Raw genomic sequence first — 18,486 nt, forward strand, 5'->3', positions numbered from 1 at the left:
GGTCTTTTAGTTACCTTTAGGTTGGTTAACAAAGTAGTCAGCCTTAAAATTGTCCTGCATTATGGCTGATTCAGGTACTTTGTCACTCATCTGAATCATCTATTAAAGGACAATTATTGACTTTTAGGCAAGAGCAAACATTTTCGTGGAGTGTTCAGATTTTTATTGTTGGATGTACATAGTCATAAATGTGGTTGCTAGTGTGACCAAGAACAGATGGATGCACACCTTGGAGCCTGTAAGACTGCAGTGCACCTTTTCCATAGTGTGTGTCATGTAGGCACCATGAATAAAAACATTACTACTACTGCATGCAGTATGAGTGGGGGGTCGCAGGACAAAAGGATGATGGACAATGAGCAGCTGCTTTATCTTTACCTTTCATGGCTGACTTCTTCTCCCTGACTGTTATCCTTAAAGTGACTCAAGCTGTTCAGTGGCAGTTTTCCTCCCAGAACAAGAAGTCGCCGTGAATGAGTATCCACAGGGAGCAGTATTTGTATGTGCAGGCAGCCAGCCATGAAATGACAGGATGATACAGAGTGTTTAAACCCTCTCCAGGAACAGCAGGTGTGGCACATACTCGGCTCTGTGTGGTACCACTTCTGTTTTACGCTTTCTTTTTCACTTTTCTTTTTAACCTTGTCTTTCGTCCTCGCAACGTTTCACCATTCATGACCTGATGTGGGAAGATTGGGATAACCTTAAGGAACAACTATGACAGTGATTAACAATTTATCGTATTCTCACTGAATATCCTCATTAAAGCTCCTAGTTACAGTCCACACAACGTGAAATGAAGAGTATGTTCTTCGCAAACTTTTTGCTCCTCCAGTTTTGGCTGGACAACAACAAGAGCTCCAGTCAGAAAAAATAGTGTTATGGTTCCAAAATATTTACAGTGGGCCATTTTCTTCTTCTCTGCTTCACAGATGTTGGGTCAGTTGAGGGCCTGGCATACCACCGTGGTTGGGATACACTCTACTGGACCAGTTACACAACCTCCACCATCACACGGCACACTGTGGACCAGAGCCGCTCTGTGGCCTATAACCGCAACACTGTGGTCACTATGTCTGGAGAAGACCACCCCAGAGCCTTTGTGCTGGACGAGTGTCAGGAGTGAGTCATTAATATCGCAACATGCCGTTCTGGACTATGTCAAAGCCCAGATCCAATACTGTTTTCTTTTTCTTCTTTCTTTGGACCGCAGATTTATGTTCGTTCAGTCAACCATAATATTGGTGCCAAGACATTTTGGAAACTCCCACTGCACATCATTATACTTGTCCTGTGTTTGTTCCCATTCCAGTCTCATGTTCTGGACCAACTGGAACGAGCAGTCTCCCAGCATCATGAGAGCCTCTCTGAATGGAGCCAATGTGCTCGTGATCATTGGCAGTGATATTAAAACTCCCAACGGCCTGGCCATAGACCACCGCGCTGAGAAACTCTACTTCTCTGATGCCACACTGGACAAGATTGAGCGCTGCGAATATGATGGGAGCAGCCGTTATGTAAGACAGCCCTTTAATTTCCCCTTTGGCTATAAAGAAGACTCCTCATTGTTCTGTAAAACGATGCTTAAGTGTCTCTGCTTCAGGTCTTGTTGAAGAATGAGCCTGTCCATCCGTTTGGCCTGGCTGTGTACGGAGACTACATCTTCTGGACTGACTGGGTGAGGAGGGCTGTCCTTAGAGCTGACAAATACACAGGAGGAGACATGAAAGTGCTGCGTGCTGACATCCCTCAGCAGCCAATGGGCATCATTGCTGTGGCTAATGACACCAACAGCTGTAAGTATTATTCACTGAAGTGATTGTGAAGTTTCTACAGGTTGCTCTCAATTACAGAATTCCAGCAAATGTCATCGGTGTTACAAAGGCTTGTTTTGCCATGTTCTGAAAAAGGCTGTGGAGTTTTTTTTTTTTTTTTTTTAGCAATGTAAGTGCCATGACTCTGGGAATAACCATGTCAGTCAGTCGGGCAGTCTGAAATACCTCTATATTATTAAGTATTGGATGATTGCCATGGCATTTGACAGCTCAGGATGAACTGTAATCACTTTGGTCATCTCCTGACTTTTCCTCTAGCACCATCATCAGGTCAAAAATTTGATTTGTCCAGTACTTTGATTTATGACCAACTACCCATAAAACTAATGAGATTCCCATGAGCCTCAGCTGTACTTTGTGTTTATTGCAAATTGGCAGATTAACTGGGTGATGAACATAGTCAGCATTACACCTGCTAAACACCAGCATGCCAGCCTCATGGCCTCCATGACTGTATCGTGTTCGTCTTGTTATCTTGTACATCATGAAAGACAATGTCCACAGATTAAAAATATGGCCGTGCGAAATAGCCGATTCTTTGACTTCATGTCATTGGATACATAGTGTTGGGCTCTGTGTCAATCCTTTTGACATGAGAAAAGTCTTCACAACAAAATAACATGATATTACTACCCTAACTAACCCTTCTGTCTTCTACATTCCTCAGGTGAGTTTTCTCCTTGCCGAACAAATAATGGAGGCTGTCAAGACCTGTGTCTGCCCACATCTGATGGACGGGTCAACTGCAGTTGCCGTGGAGACAGACAACTTCTGGAAGACAACACCTGCTCTTGTAAGAGACAGATCACCTCCTTTGTATTAGGATACAATTTTACAAAGCCTCCTCTTTATTAAATGTTGCTGAATTTGAAATGTGTCTGCCTCATCAGCACTGAATGTGTCATGTGGAAGTGTGGACGACTTTGAGTGTGGAAACGGCGATTGCATCAATTACAGCCTGACCTGTGATGGCATGGCCCACTGCAAGGACAAGTCTGATGAGAAGCAGTCCTATTGTGGTGAGTCTTTATGGGGCTATTAGTCAGTGTGCAATGAGCTGTCACAGGTCATCATTTATATTTTATTCATTTGCAGATAATAAGTTGATGGTCATATTCAAAGCAATGTAGAATAAGTGCAAACATGCTATAAATTATTTTTTAGATTGGGAGGAGTGAGGACTAATATATGACTGTAGAATAGAGAAAATGACTACCAGGGACAGAAATGTAAATTTTGAGCTAAGTGCAGGGGTTGTGGGAAATCTGTTTTAGTCTTTATACAGAATATGTTGTACAGCTTATCAGTTTCATTTCTAAAATTGGTAGATTTTCAAATGTAAAATATGTAACTCTAATCAATGTATAAAATGTAACTCTAATCAAAAGCTGCTCCTCCACAGCCAATCGAATTTGTAAGAAAGGCTACAGACGCTGCATGAATGGCCGCTGTATCGGCCACCAGTTCTGGTGTGACGGCACGGATGACTGCGGTGACCATTCAGATGAACTGCCCTGCAACAGTAAGCCATTAATGTCCATTTTATAACTGCAACTGATTGCAAAATCATTAGTTAAGCTTTTGATAGACGCACAAACAGACACCATGTCAGCCATGTTTGCCTGGTATCAGATTTTGCACACCTTAACTGGATTAGTTCTGCCAGAGAAGAAGTGAAGAACAAATTTAAAAGATGGCTGAGGGTCTGAGGTCTGGGCTGCAGGTCTTGGATGCTCTCTGTTCAGTGTGTTACTTATTCACTTACATTTTTGTTGATATAAAGAAATGCTTTCTGAGAGGCACATACTAAATTTATAGTAAAGTTGGCTAATGAGGAGGCTTTATTTGCTTGTGAGGGTGTACATCTTTCCTCATTTGCAAAATCTCCTGTGCATCCTGCAGTGACCTTGTGCAAAGTTGGAGAGTTCCAGTGCAAAGATGGAAGTTGTATCTCCAACTTCAGCCGCTGTGACCAGGTGGTCAACTGTGAGGATGCAAGTGATGAAATGAACTGCCGTAAGTAAATCTACTATAATGATTTGAGTAACATTATCGAAGGGGAACGCTGGTTTAATAAGAAAGAGATTCAAGTGGGAAAATGAGCTCCGTGGATTAGTTACTATTTCTTAGAAGTTGGCGTTAAAAAGCTTTTTCCTTTGTTTTCAGAAGCCACGGATTGCTCCCGTTTCTTCCGCCTGGGAGTAAAAGGAGCGTCCTTCCAGAGCTGTGAGAAAACGACTCTGTGTTATCTGTCCTCATGGGTGTGTGACGGCAACAATGACTGCGGAGACTTTTCCGATGAGAGAAACTGCCCAGGTTGGGTACCATGTTTCCTCTCTAAAATGCTTTCACCTTCTCTGAAATAGTCAAAGGTTCTACAGTACGTTTTTTTTTCTGTTGTCTTGCAGATAAAAGGAAGCTTAAATGTCCAGTCAACTTCTTCGCTTGTCCCAGTGGTCGTTGCATTCCTATGAGCTGGACCTGCGATAAGGAGAATGACTGTGAGAATGGAGCTGATGAGACACACTGTGGTCAGTCTGCTGCAAAGCTGTCCTCTAATACCCTTATTTTTTCTTGAAAACACAAAGCATACTGGAAAATCCTGACTGTTTCTCGTTAGGCTTCCCACTGCACACGGAAAAATGTGACTTAAATTGAATAATTTCTCCAAAATGCTGAGCTCTCTTTGCCATCCTTTGCAGACAAATTTTGTACATCCACCCAGTTTGAATGTGGGAACCACCGCTGCATTTCCTCCCACTGGGTGTGTGACGGCTCTGATGACTGTGGTGATGGCTCTGACGAGGACCAGAAATGCAGTAAGTGACATATTACTTGCCCTCAGCAGTGCGAAAGTACTTTCTCCCACGCCCTTTGGAGGCATTTAACTGTATTCGTAAGATTTCCTGATGTTGTACTTTCCCATAATGTTGCTCCAGAATCCAAGACCTGCAGTCCTGAGGCTTTCCAGTGTCCTGGTTCCCACATGTGTGTGCCTCAACGCTGGAAGTGCGATGGAGACAAGGACTGTCCTGATGGAGCTGATGAGAGTGTGAAGGCTGGCTGCAGTGAGTGGGATAACCCTATGGAAAATCTCTCTGCTCTGTGGTGACGAAATAAAAACCACAGAAACGCTCCAACACAGTCCATTAACTGCAGTTTGTTCTTTTCCCCTTTCAGTGTACACCAACAGCACTTGCGATGTGGATAATGAGTTCATGTGCCAGAACAGGCAGTGCATCCCCAAGCACTTTGTATGCGACCATGACATTGACTGCTCTGATGGCTCAGATGAATCCCCAGAATGTGGTGAGTGTTTATGCGACTGTGATCCTGGAAGAGAAATGCGGGAAGACCAAAAAATAGGTTGTGAGAGACTGTGGTTATTTTTGTTGTACCGCCAGGCGAGGTTAAGGTCAATGAAAAACATACTCTTGTTCTGGTGTAGAATACCCAACATGTGGCCCAGATGAGTTCCGCTGTGCCAACGGCCGCTGCCTCAACCAGAAGAAGTGGGAGTGTGACGGAGAGTTTGACTGTCAGGATCGCTCTGATGAGGCTCCCAAGAACCCTCGCTGCACTGACTCAGGTAGGGCTTATAATCACCATTTTATTGCTGTATGACTTTAATTTCTTTGCCAACATAATGAAGTATGAGTCATATGAGAAACCATAGCTGCCATAGCATCCTGTTTCAGAGTGACACTAATATAACATATAATTTGTCTATGATTTCAGAGAGGACGTGTAATGAGTCAGCCTTTATGTGCCGTAATGGCAAGTGTTTGAATGAGACACTGCTATGTGACCGCAATGATGACTGCGGTGATGGATCAGATGAACTCAACTGCTTCATCAACGAGTGTCTCAACAGTAAGATGAGTGGCTGTTCGCAGCTCTGTGATGACCTCAAGATTGGCTTCAAGGTAAGCCTTCTAGTTGGTTGTTTAATGCTTTTTCCCCCTAACTAAAGCAAATCTAATTACTTCATGTACTCACTGACTTTAATTGGGAAAGAAATTCTAGCAGTTACCTCACAGACAAATGGGGTGTACTGTATGCTGCAATGGTGAGTTAGGGAGGACCTGAAGTTAAAAGGTCGGGAACCACTCACTTCAGGCATGCAGTTATGTAAGACAAAAACATGTTTTGGCTCTCTTTCTTGAAAGTAGGAGGCCAGTCTTAGAACAGCTTGAACTCTGTGTGAACTCTCATGTTTGTGGTGTTGAGGCTGTGGTCAGAGCTTCATTTAAAGTGTGAGAGTGTGTGTTGAAGTTCTTTCAAAACACAAATGTGCTTGTGAGAAGTGATGGTTCAAGCTGATTTCCTTTTGTAATGCCTTGTGGTAAGATGATAATCATGCCACTTGTTTTACAAACACTTGGATGCTTGTCTTGTCTTTTACCCATGCTCCCTGTTGTCAGACAGTTCTGCACAAATTAGATTCATAGCTATTTATGCAACTTATTTGACAGCAGCGACTGGATTTCATGACAGTGTTGAGCTTTTAGTGGGTAAGAATTAAGCTTTGGGTGAAAGGAAAAACACATATGTCACGTTGATGGACAGAGGGTTTGCGGCAAGCGGTGGCTGGCCCGTGTAACTGGTAGAGACCCAGAAGTGAAAAGTGCCAGAACCTGCAGGCTGTGAGATTCTGACATTTCTCCTGCGCTCTTGGCCCCTTCAGTGCAGGTGTCATCCTGGTTTCCAGCTGAAGCGGGATGGGAAGACGTGTGTGGATATAGACGAGTGCACAACCACCTACCCGTGTTCTCAGCGGTGCATCAACACACACGGCAGCTTCCACTGTCTCTGTGTGGATGGCTTTGAACTCAGCCCCAATGACCCCACCATCTGCAAGTCCACATCGGGTAAGGCATGCTTGTGTGTGTTGTGCATTTTGCTGGTTGCTCATAGCCAATTCAGTGCTGTAGCCCATATTTTCTGTCCGGTGTTTGTGTGTAGAAGAGGAGCCCTACTTGATCTTTGCCAACCGGTACTACCTGAGAAAACTCAACCTGGATGGTTCCAACTACACTCTTATAAAACAGGTGAGACACACTGGTTCTCAGTTTGACCTGCTGAAACAAAACAAGCTCAAGTTCTTATTATTGGTGCTCCATACACCTATTAATAATATACCTACCTCTGTTTCAGGGTCTGAATAATGCAGTAGCACTGGACTTCCACTATGCAGAGCAGATGATCTACTGGACGGACGTGACCACTCAGGGCAGCATGATCCGACGCATGCGTATGAATGGCAGCAACATGGAGGTCAGTGAGGAAGTCAAACGGCCCTTTATCTCAGTGGAAGTTTGAACGACACAGCCAACGCATTAAGCATAGTATTTACTTCTTTTTCTGAAAGTTGTCTAACTGGAAACTTAATCGTTGTCTAATGTCGTGTAAAACCTGATCTGGCAGGTTTTGCACCGGACCTCCCTGAGTAACCCGGATGGCTTGGCAGTGGACTGGGTTGGCGGGAACTTGTACTGGTGTGACAAAGGTCGGGACACCATTGAGGTGTCAAAACTCAATGGGGCCTACCGGACTGTGTTGGTGAACAGTGGCCTGAGGGAACCTCGTGCTGTGGCCGTTGACGTACGCTATGGGTGAGAAGCACAGCTTATATTAGGTTTCACACTATAAACATTCTCATCTGCTTATGATAAATGCAGAGCCATATATTGAATTCAAGGTGAATTTCGTTCAGATTCGCTAACTGTAAGTGTAACACTATCCTCATCCCCTCCTGATTAGATACCTGTATTGGTCTGACTGGGGTGACAATCCTCACATTGGGAGAATTGGGATGGACGGCACCAACAGAAGTGTCATTGTACAAGATAAGATCACATGGCCCAATGGACTAACCCTGGACTTCATCAATGACCGTATATACTGGGCCGATGCCAGGGAGGACTACATTGAGTTTGCCAGCCTGGATGGCACCAGCAGACACACAGGTAACAGACTCATACACAGACATTGAATCTTTTCTTTCTGTTTTTACACACTTTTCCAACTGATTTACATTGTGGGAGTCCAGTTGCATGTATTGGTCTAAATATTAGTCTGTAAATATACTGTAACTTGTACATGTGAATCAGTACTTTTTCATTGTGTTTTTGGGCGTTGAAGGCACCATATTTGATGCATTTGTGATTTAGTCTGGTGGTTTACTGGGAAGCTTTAAGTGTTTTAACAGGAGAAATGGTTTATGACAAACCAGCTGTTGATGTGGCTTAATTCTGTAGGGTGACAGGATAATGGACTTGTCGGCTGTCTGAATGAGTTTCCTCTCATCATGCATATGAACATACTTGTTTGGGAGTCACCAAGCATAAGCAGGCTGGTCTGATGGTTGTCCGCTGGGCTGGAGTCCTGCAGTATAGACCCAGGGGACAGAAGCCCTGAATGGGCGAGATTGTTCTGACCAGTGAGGCCTCTAACATGCATGACGACTGCATAGCGCTCTGTTGTTTAGCACGATCGTTACAATAGTTGATATTGTCAGCCGACCAGGCATGCAGAAGAATTCTGAAGTGCAGCGGGCGTTTGTTTTGAAATTTCGCACATTTGCTAAGCTCCGCTCATACATAGCTATGGCATCCCATCATTCCTGGAATAGGAATGAGCATAATGTAAACTTGTGGGTGTACGAGAGCATTGTACTATGAACGCCCTACAAGCTTTTAGCATCCTGAGCATCCTGATTCATTCATTCAGAGGAAAACCACTCAGATGGAAACATGAAAAACTGCCTTTTCTGTACGAAATTACGATTCATAAAAGATGAAAAAAAAATAAAAACACCTCACAGTCTTGTATTAGCTTGTTGGTGTTAGTCCACCAGTGGTTTGTCCAAGGGGTTGTTCACCCATCCTTTGATACACACACGCCATTCAAACACCTGTGGCCTTGTGTGTGTTTGCAGAACGAGACTTGGCCTGTTTGAATTCAGATAAGGATTGACCAAAGGGAGCTTTGTGCTAATCTGACTAATATCACAGTTCAGCCTGATGTTGTAAAACGGCTCCTATCACCTGACAACAACATTTTAGTTGTTTAAAGCACCTGACTTGTTACCCATACTGAAACCATGGTCGCTTAATGATGAGGCGTATTGATCTTGTGTGTCACCCGTTTGCCTCGTGTGTTTCTTCTTACATTTTCTGATCCATGTACATGTGATGTACTTGGAAGGCTGTGTTTTATAGCAGAAACTAATGGTGTGTTTCCATAATGCACCAGACTCAAATACTGAGAGCAAACAGTGAAGTATATGGGCGCAGAAAAAGTGCAATTACAGTGTAAAGCCTAATGAGGCGTAGAACCCCTTACATAAGATACAGATATAGTGGAGCCATTGTAGCTGTGAACCCCACCCTGCCTCTGTTTTTGCATTTACAGTTTAAGGTTGTTTTCTTTGGGATAAATCAACACGTCAGCAGCGAGAATAAGAAAACGGCATCTCACAAAATTATGTAATAATTAGGGTTCCCATTGGTCATTGGATTGAGAGAATATTGGAGTGTTGACAGAATTTTTAAGCTAAAAAATATTTTAATTATCAGGAAAACCATGGATTTTGCTGATAAGTTATAGAAATGAATTGCCTCACAGAATCATAGTGAGAAATCTTCAATATGAGAGATTGACTGTACCTGACTGCTCATTCATTTTTCTCCTGAGCAGTGCAATCTAATGTTTGTCTTTTGCTTCGCAGTTCTCAACCACGACATCCCCCACATCTTTGCCATGACTCTGTTTGAGGAGTACATCTACTGGACTGACTGGGAGACAAAGTCCATCAACAGAGCTCATAAGAGTCTGGGTACCAACAAGACCACCCTGATCAGCACCCTGCATCGCCCCATGGACATCCACATCTACCATCCCTATCGCCAGCCGGAGGGTAAGAGGCCACGCTGCAGTAGGAAGCATGTAGAAATTGATGCATGAAGGTTTGGGAATTTGACAGAAAATAGCATGCAGTATGTCAGTCGTAGTACACATAACTGTACAAACACTGTGTGTATTTGTTGTTAGGGTATGACATCTTTAGTGGCCTTGGTGTTGACTGTGTACAAAAACAGGAAAACACTTCTCAATGTTCTCAATAAATGAAGACAATCTTTATGTTTGTTGTTTTTGTGGTGTATTATGAAACACAAAGGCAATATGGAAAACAATGAAAAAGTGTGTTTTAATCACCAAGTCACTATTTTCTCAATTCCCAAATGAAATTATCTGACTCTGTTTCATATAATGCACACTGAACTGAACATCAAGTCTAGAAGATTTGAATAAACATTTAACAGTGTTATAGTGTAGGAGTTCATTATGTGTATTGAAATATAAAGATGCAAAGACACACATGATTATAATTCCCCCAACATTAATCCAGATATTATCAGATCTCATCTGAAAAACACGTCTGTAGTCAGAAGCTAAAACATCCCCTCTTTCCTTCTCTTTGCTAGTGCTCAACCACCCGTGCCAGACGAACAACGGCGGCTGCAGCAACCTCTGTCTCCTCTCCCCTGGAGGAGGCTACAAGTGTGCCTGTCCCACCAATTTCTACCTGGCCAATGATCAGCGTACCTGCATGTCTAACTGTACAGCCAGCCAGGTAAAGAGGCTGTGCAAACACAATCATCTGTGCGAGTATGACTGAATGACTACAGCTGATAAGTGGATTTTTGTTTCTCCATGTCTCGCTGCGTCTTGTTTGATGAACTGCTTATGTCTGCTGATTGTCTATTGACAGCTGGCTGGCTGCCCAGTGCTACAGCAGCTAGCTCCTGCTTTTGTCAGTGGCATTGAATCAGAGGAGCCTCTGGTGTTATGCCCTATCATCACTTTGATTAACGGACTAATTTCCCTCTTCCTGCTTCCTGCAGTTTGTGTGCAAGAACGACAAGTGCATTCCTTTCTGGTGGAAATGTGACACAGAGGATGATTGCGGTGACCGTTCAGATGAGCCAGAAGACTGCCGTAAGTGTTTGAGATAACTAGGAGATGATAGTGTCACATTCCTGTAAAATACAGTACATGTGATTTAGTTTTGATGTGCGAGTTCAGTGTGTTCCTGACGCACTGTGACCTCTTTTTTTTTCCCCATGACAGCTGAGTTTAAATGCAGGCCGGGGCAGTTTCAGTGTGGCACAGGCATCTGCACCAACCCTGCCTACATCTGCGATGGAGACAACGACTGTCAGGACAACTCAGACGAGGCCAACTGTGGTATGTCTCTCTTTCCCTAGATAATTATCTTACACTTTTAATAACATGCCCTGTCTAGTTTTTTTGTCACTTTATTGTTGTTGTGACTTAGTAGCATCAAATCCGTCGCTTGATTCTCTGTCCACCTGTTTAACTGCACTGCAGATATTCACGTCTGCCTGCCCAGCCAGTTCAAATGTTCCCACCCAAGCCGCTGCATCCCAGGGATCTTCCGCTGTAACGGCCAGGACAACTGCGGAGAAGGAGAGGACGAGAAAGACTGCCGTGAGTAGAAGCTTTTTTTCACTTATATCTTATGTAACACAGTGCCAGGTCTGATGTTTGCTATTCTTTCACTTTGATGTTTAACTTCATGCATTAACTATAAATCTGTTATTCCCTCCCAAAGCTGAGGTCACATGTGCACCCACCCAGTTCCAGTGTGCCATCACCAAACGATGCATACCTCGTGTCTGGGTGTGTGACCGCGACAATGACTGCGTGGACGGATCTGACGAACCCACCAACTGCAGTAAGACTCCCATTTTATTTTGCACTTTTATTTCATGAGTCATCCTAATCAGCTCTCAAATGTAACCACCTCCAAAATGTTTCCTTCTCCAGCCCAGATGACTTGTGGTGTGGACGAGTTCCGCTGTAAGGACTCCGGACGCTGCATCCCCGCCCGCTGGAAGTGTGACGGCGAGGACGACTGTGGCGATGCGTCAGATGAACCAAAAGAGGAGTGTGGTAAGAAAATCCTCTCTGTTTACAATTAATTGGGATTTAGTTCTTTCTATGTTGCTGTTATTGACAGTAAGATTGTCTGTGGTTTGTACAGCTGAGAGGACATGTGAACCGTACCAGTTCAGATGTAAGAACAACCGCTGTGTGCCAGGCCGCTGGCAGTGTGACTACGACAATGACTGTGGGGACAACTCAGACGAAGACAAGTGTAGTAGGTGTCACTTTCAGTTTGGAGGCAACACCTTCATACTGTATACTGTCAACATCTGTTGTCTCACCTCGCCCAGTGTCACTTACACTCACTTTGTACTGTTAACTTGTTAACTGTGCGTAAGAAGGCTCTTGTTCAGCACTAACATCCGTTCGCTGTCATTTCTGATGCATCTCACCTCATTTGATGTTCGTTTTCATTTCATACTGTCCTGTTGGTATGAGCCAGAGGTAAGTTACTCCACCTTCACTTGTGCACTGCTCCAGTTTTCCGTGGGTACACCCCAAGTCTCTAAGAATGCATCCACAGTTCCCTCACTTGCGTCTTAGTCCCGCCCACCAAGGATGCATGGAGAGACGCAAAGAAACCATGCAAAGAGAGAAGAAACGAGGAAATATGTTTTTTTAGAGAAATGTCCTTTCCTCTGAAGCGTCATGAGAAGCAATGACCATTTGTGAAGACGGCAGCAGCTTTACCAGCCGTACAGACTTTTGATGAATTTGTGTCTGCACGTGTGCACTGTGCAAATACCAGTAAAGGCACACAGTTATCTGTGTTTTCTCTCTGTTGCCTGTTACCTGTTCAACGACCACTGCTCAGAGGCACCAGAACCATTTCTACTGGCAGAATTCATTTATATTATTTGATTCTGTATTTATTGATATTCTGATTGTGAATTTATTATTTATATCTAACCCAGAATATGATCATGGTGCCTTTCAATGCTAGAAATCATTTACATGGCTAAATTTTTCATGGAAAATTGAAATTATGTAACCACATCAAACCTGACGCTCAGCCTCACATGTGACTGTGTGAATGGGAGTGACGATAAATGATATAAAAAATGTTTCTTCTCTCTCGTTCTCCTACTCGCTCTGACTCAGTTAGTTGAATCTGTTATCTGTCTTCACTCTGGTATGAAACTCCAGTGATGTTGTGATGTATCAGATCTGTCTGATCAGCTGCAGCGTCCAATTAATAACCAATATCCAGTATGGGGGCTTGTTGGCCAGTAAAATGCTTTGGTGAGGGCAGCTCTCCTGCCTCCTCACTTACGACTCCTCAGAGATTTCTCCTCACTCCTCAGAGCAGAAATAAGAGCTTTGAGACAGTCTTCAAGATGGTGGACCACGTCTGCTTCAAGCAAGGAGCGAGGGAATATCAAATTAGAGACTTGAGATGTACCCTGTGTCACCTCCCTGCTGTGTCTCCACTCATGCTGTTGTCTGATCCTCACCCACCTGTGAGAGTCTGCAAGCTGGGCTCTAAATGGATTCATTTGTAATTTTGTTGTACTGTTTCCCTTTTGCCACTAGATGCCACTGCATGAGAGTTTATTTTAAGGCTAGTCCTAATTCTTACCACAAATCAATTCAGTTCTGTTACAAATTAATTACAGTATCATTGAGACTTATTGAGCTCCTTTCAGTCTCTCACATCACCCCCTGCAGTCTTCTTCTGTGGTTGCTTCAACCTTTGTCCTGTGTGTTGTGCTGAAGGCTAAAGCAGCCAGAGCTCAGTGTTAACTGTTTACCAGTGTTGTGCCTGACATGAATCTTGCCTTTCCTTTGCTGTAGTGCCTCGACAATGTTCAGAAAGTGAGTTTGCCTGCACAAACGGCCGCTGTATTGCTGGGAGGTGGAAGTGTGATGGAGACCACGACTGTGCTGATGGATCTGATGAGGTGCAGAAAGTTCATGTTTGGGTGTCCTTTAAGCAATATGTTGTATTAATCTGGAAAGAAAGTTGAATTTTATGTGTTTACTATTCATTTGTAAGTATGAAAGCTGATCCTCTGATGTTTCTTCAGCATGACTGTGATCTGAAGTGTGACAACGACCAGTTCCAGTGTAAGAACGGACACTGCATCCCCATCCGCTGGCGGTGTGATGCTGACCCTGACTGCATGGACGGCAGTGATGAGGAGAACTGTGGCAGTGCAGGTAAGTGTATGTTTGTGTCTGTATATGCTGAATTTTCTTGTTTTTACGACTATTCTAATTGTTTGGTTTTGTATGACAATGAATGGTGACACAACTGGCCGATTGTGCCAAAGTACCTGAATGCAAAATGCCACAGCAGTGGTAAAAATCATTTCCTGTTTTTCTCAGCTGGTCGTCACTGCCCTCTGGATGAGTTCCAGTGTAACAACACTCTGTGTAAACCCCTCGCCTGGAAGTGTGACGGGGAGGACGACTGCGGGGACAACTCTGACGAGAACCCTGAAGAGTGCAGTGAGTGCAGCCATGCGGGCCACACACATGTTGAATGTCTGTCAGTCTTCGTCTTTTGTCCTGACCTATTTTTCTTTATTTTCTCTATTTTGTCCCTCTTCTTTCTCTGTTTGGCTCTTAGGAAAGTTCCAGTGTCCTCCCACCAGAACTTTCCGCTGCCAAAACGACCGCGTGTGTCTGCAAGTGTCAAAGAGGTGTGATGGTATCAATAACTGCGGTGACAACACAGATGAACTGAACTGTCGTAAGTTTGGAGTCGTTGAAATCGATGTGAAATTCCCTCCTTCTTCAGCTTTGATTCAGGAGATTGCTGACCTGTGTTTGTGTCAATATGTCCACAGAGGCCCCTCCAGCCGTTCCCACATGCGAGAAGGATGAGTTCCTGTGTGCCAATCACAGATGCATCAGCTCCACTCTGCGCTGTAACTTCTTCAACGACTGTGAAGACTATGGCTCTGACGAGATCAACTGCAAGACAGGTGACTCATGTCAAAGTTGATTTCTTCCTATTGCAGCGAACCACAAACCTGAGGTTTCAAATGTTGCATGTCAGCAGAATCACTCACATTTCCTTTGTGTGTTCTTGTTCAGATACCAAACTAAATGACTGCAGAAGCAACAGGACTCAGTGTGGTGATGGAGACGAGGCCCACTGTGTCACTAACGGCACAGACTCCTTCTGCTCCTGCAAGCCAGGCTTCCAGAAGACAGGACACCACACTTGTGGAGGTACACGTGCACAAAATACTGCACCCGTCATGACATACTCACTGGGATGTTTACACTTTGGAGGTGAGGAGCTGGGCTGTAATTTCTTTCTATTTAATGAGACTTTCCATTGGCTCTCCGTTTTTCAGATAAGAACGAGTGTCTGCAGTTTGGAGTGTGTTCCCACATGTGCAACAACACCAAAGGCTCCCACAAATGCAGCTGCCACAAGTACTTCACCAGGATCAATGAGACCTGCAAGGCTGACAGTGAGGACCAGAACTGCATCTGTTTTATATACTGCATATCCCTTTAGGGCTTCTTTAAAGCTCTCATAATAATTGTGAATTTTAATTTCTTTTCCCTCCAGACATGAACAGCAGTCGGCAGATTCTCTACATAGCCGACGACAATGAAATACGCAGCCTGGACCCCGGCATGCCCAACTGGCGCTATGAGCAGACCTTCCAGGGCGATGCCAGCGTGCGCATTGATGCGATGGACCTGCATGTCAAGACCAACCGCATCTTCTGGACCAACTGGCACACGGGCCGCATCTCCTCTTATGAACTTCCGGGACCGTCGACCTCCTCCAACTCTCACCGTAACCGACGGCAGAGTGAGGGCAGGATCACCAACCTGCAGGTAATGCTGGTTAAATATGCGTAGAAACACAAATTCTCCATCGTAACCCTTACACACACATGCACACAAACACATGAACATCCTGTAAATACCTCTCTGCTCATAACCAGATCAAAGAGCTGAAGATGCCTCGTGGTATTGCGGTGGACTGGGTGGCTGGTAACTTGTACTGGACCGACTCTGGTCGAGATGTCATCGAAGTGGCTCAGATGTCAGGCCAGCATTGCAAGACCCTCATCTCTGGCATGATAGACGAGCCTTACGCTATTGTAGTGGATCCACAGAGGGGGTAAGACAGAGTGCTGAGCTCTTTGATGGTGGCCTCACGGCAACAATCATAAAATACACTTTTTTTATGACCTTTTCTGCTGCTGTGTGTTTTCTAATTGTGTGTTCCACCTCTGTGTCTCTCTTCAGTACCATGTACTGGGCAGACTGGGGGAACCATCCTAAAATTGAGACAGCTGCCATGGATGGCACTCTGAGACAAACTCTAGTTCATGAAAATATCCAGTGGCCCACAGGTCAGTGCTGTATTAGCATTGTATGATTTATCTTAATCCTGACTTGTCCAAGGAAAATGAAAACCTCTCTCTCAGCGACTTCCTGCTATACATCACAGCCTTTTATTTTATGGAAATCGCCATGTCTTTATCTGCTCCCATTCTGTCTCTTCAGGTTTGGCTGTGGACTATTTCAACGAGCGTCTTTACTGGGCGGATGCTAAACTCTCTGTGATTGGCAGTGTTCGTCTGGATGGCTCTGATCCTGTCGTTTCTGTCTCTGGCATCAAAAACAGTTGAGTTCTATCTACACTCAAAGCTGTGTGAATCCTGAAAGTTAGGAAATCTGCAAGCAGATCTTTTTTACCCATTTCTCTTTTTTCTCATTTCCAGACCTGCTCCATCCGTTCAGCATTGATATCTTTGAGGACTACATATACGGAGTCACCTATATCAATAATGTTGTCTTCCGGGTCAACAAGTTTGGCAAAGGCCCCATGGAGAATTTGACAACAGGCATCAACCATGCTACTGACATAGTCCTCTACCACCGTTACAAGCAGCCAGAGAGTGAGTGCTTTTCTACATAGAGTATACTTTATACTATAGTATACAGTTACCTTACATCCTGAAAGACACATAGAAGTTTTATGTAAATAAATACATGCATCAACCAAGAGAAAGAAAGGGGGTTTTGGGGGAGTTTATACATTTCATGCAGTTTTTCTTATTGGATGTCTTGTCTCTTTCTGCACCAGTGACTAACCCATGTGACAGGAAGAAGTGTGAGTGGTTGTGTTTGCTCAGCCCCAGCGGACCAGTGTGTACCTGCCCAAACAACTACATGGCTGACAACGGCACATGCGTGGAGAGACCGGCCCCCACCCAGTCACCATTCTGTAAGTCTGCAGACACAGTGCTCTGACACACTCGTACGGATAGCTTAGCAGCAGAGCAACAACTGTATCCCCTACTTTCCATTTATCCATCTCCTGGGCAGTTTTCACCAAGGCACCTTTACAGTCAGATGCTGTCTACAAAATGTTGGTTCATCATGGAATTCTCCCTCCACAGCGCCCCCCTCTGGGCCCTGCGATATACAGTGTCAGAATGGTGGGAGCTGCTTCCTCAACGCCCGCCAGGTGGCCAAGTGCCGCTGCCAGCCCAGCTACACCGGAGAGAGATGTGAGATCAACCAGTGCAGAGACTACTGCAAGAATGGAGGCACATGCACTGCTTCTCACACAGGTAAGAGCACGACACACCTGCACATATTCTACTTTTCTCAGTTTGGAGTTAAGCGAGAAGTCTCAACACAAGTTGTTGCGATGCATATCTACAGCTTGCCTGTAAGCAGTGTCAGTTTGCTCTTAATTAACATATTCATTCATATCTTTCCTGGGTCCTAGGTGCTCCAACCTGCAGGTGTCCAAAAGGCTTCACAGGGCCCAACTGTAACCGCCACACTTGTCAGGACTACTGCCTGAATGGCGGCAACTGCTCGGTCAACATGGGCAACCAGCCAACCTGTGTCTGTCCGCTGGAGTACCAGGGAGACCAGTGCCAGTACAGTAAGTGGCAGCACTGTCAGATGTATTTACGGACTTTTACTTCACCGTAGACTATGGATGATAAAGCAATCTATGAAACAGTGTTTGAATCATTTCTCTTCGCACGTCTTCCTTCCTGTCCTCAGGTAAATGTGAAGGCTTCTGTCACAACGGTGGAACCTGCTTACAAACCTCCAACGGCACCAAACTCTGTCAGTGCCCCACTCAGTACATCGGACACCAGTGTGAGCTGGACAAATGTCAGTTCTGTGGAACGGGCAAGTGTTTGACATCATCCTCGAGTGAGGTTTCCTGCAGGTAGGTACGCTGTGGAATGTGGACTCTGCACAAAGTAAATCAGACATCAGTCTATGCAGCTTTACAGGTTACACTGATTAAGCTACATGGATGAAAATATGTGGACATCAGAACAGAGCAGGGCACATTGATGATATTATTAATACGTTTTGGTTTTTTTTTTAATCCGTGTTTGTGTGTATGTTTGTGTGTGTCTAGCTGTCCCAATGGTCAGACCCAACCCAGCTGCTATACCTGTTTGGACTATTGCTCAAACGGACAGTGTTCAGTTGACACTCGCACACTGCTGCCTCAGTGCAAGTAAGATATGAAACCCACCACCAACTAATCATACACACACATTAACACACATGTTCTGTTTTTCACATGCACAGAGTACATGTCAGTTCTTAGTTGCATCTCACTCATTAATATAACCTGCATTCTGTTTCTATACTGTGTTAAGACCACCACAGAAGAAACCAGTGAATTTGCATGCACACATACACTCATACTGTAACT

The 18,486-nt window shown here is 44.5% G+C and overlaps 1 protein-coding gene across 2 annotated transcripts in view; it reads left to right on the forward strand.

Annotated features, from left to right (window-relative positions):
- Positions 1–18,486, forward strand: part of LOC143326848 (low-density lipoprotein receptor-related protein 1-like) — an 83,588-nt gene that overhangs the window by 61,569 nt on the left and 3,533 nt on the right. For both annotated transcript variants that reach the window (XM_076740832.1, XM_076740833.1), the window contains exons 42-85: positions 933–1,122; positions 1,313–1,517; positions 1,604–1,796; positions 2,503–2,628; positions 2,726–2,854; positions 3,238–3,357; positions 3,738–3,851; positions 4,002–4,151; positions 4,244–4,366; positions 4,538–4,654; positions 4,775–4,903; positions 5,016–5,144; positions 5,284–5,424; positions 5,574–5,761; positions 6,523–6,706; positions 6,801–6,886; positions 6,993–7,112; positions 7,263–7,450; positions 7,599–7,804; positions 9,568–9,756; positions 10,325–10,473; positions 10,745–10,838; positions 10,971–11,087; positions 11,232–11,351; positions 11,476–11,598; positions 11,691–11,816; positions 11,908–12,024; positions 13,605–13,711; positions 13,838–13,970; positions 14,139–14,261; positions 14,383–14,505; positions 14,603–14,740; positions 14,853–14,990; positions 15,119–15,238; positions 15,340–15,614; positions 15,725–15,903; positions 16,032–16,138; positions 16,293–16,412; positions 16,511–16,687; positions 16,876–17,016; positions 17,192–17,365; positions 17,527–17,688; positions 17,814–17,985; positions 18,184–18,285. In XM_076740832.1, coding sequence (XP_076596947.1) covers positions 933–1,122; positions 1,313–1,517; positions 1,604–1,796; positions 2,503–2,628; positions 2,726–2,854; positions 3,238–3,357; positions 3,738–3,851; positions 4,002–4,151; positions 4,244–4,366; positions 4,538–4,654; positions 4,775–4,903; positions 5,016–5,144; positions 5,284–5,424; positions 5,574–5,761; positions 6,523–6,706; positions 6,801–6,886; positions 6,993–7,112; positions 7,263–7,450; positions 7,599–7,804; positions 9,568–9,756; positions 10,325–10,473; positions 10,745–10,838; positions 10,971–11,087; positions 11,232–11,351; positions 11,476–11,598; positions 11,691–11,816; positions 11,908–12,024; positions 13,605–13,711; positions 13,838–13,970; positions 14,139–14,261; positions 14,383–14,505; positions 14,603–14,740; positions 14,853–14,990; positions 15,119–15,238; positions 15,340–15,614; positions 15,725–15,903; positions 16,032–16,138; positions 16,293–16,412; positions 16,511–16,687; positions 16,876–17,016; positions 17,192–17,365; positions 17,527–17,688; positions 17,814–17,985; positions 18,184–18,285 — 6,364 coding nt within the window. The remainder of the gene's footprint in view (positions 1–932; positions 1,123–1,312; positions 1,518–1,603; positions 1,797–2,502; positions 2,629–2,725; positions 2,855–3,237; positions 3,358–3,737; positions 3,852–4,001; positions 4,152–4,243; positions 4,367–4,537; positions 4,655–4,774; positions 4,904–5,015; positions 5,145–5,283; positions 5,425–5,573; positions 5,762–6,522; positions 6,707–6,800; positions 6,887–6,992; positions 7,113–7,262; positions 7,451–7,598; positions 7,805–9,567; positions 9,757–10,324; positions 10,474–10,744; positions 10,839–10,970; positions 11,088–11,231; positions 11,352–11,475; positions 11,599–11,690; positions 11,817–11,907; positions 12,025–13,604; positions 13,712–13,837; positions 13,971–14,138; positions 14,262–14,382; positions 14,506–14,602; positions 14,741–14,852; positions 14,991–15,118; positions 15,239–15,339; positions 15,615–15,724; positions 15,904–16,031; positions 16,139–16,292; positions 16,413–16,510; positions 16,688–16,875; positions 17,017–17,191; positions 17,366–17,526; positions 17,689–17,813; positions 17,986–18,183; positions 18,286–18,486) is intronic.

Source organism: Chaetodon auriga, chromosome 10 (genome assembly GCF_051107435.1).
Source record: "Chaetodon auriga isolate fChaAug3 chromosome 10, fChaAug3.hap1, whole genome shotgun sequence".
Taxonomy (NCBI): domain Eukaryota; kingdom Metazoa; phylum Chordata; class Actinopteri; order Chaetodontiformes; family Chaetodontidae; genus Chaetodon; species Chaetodon auriga.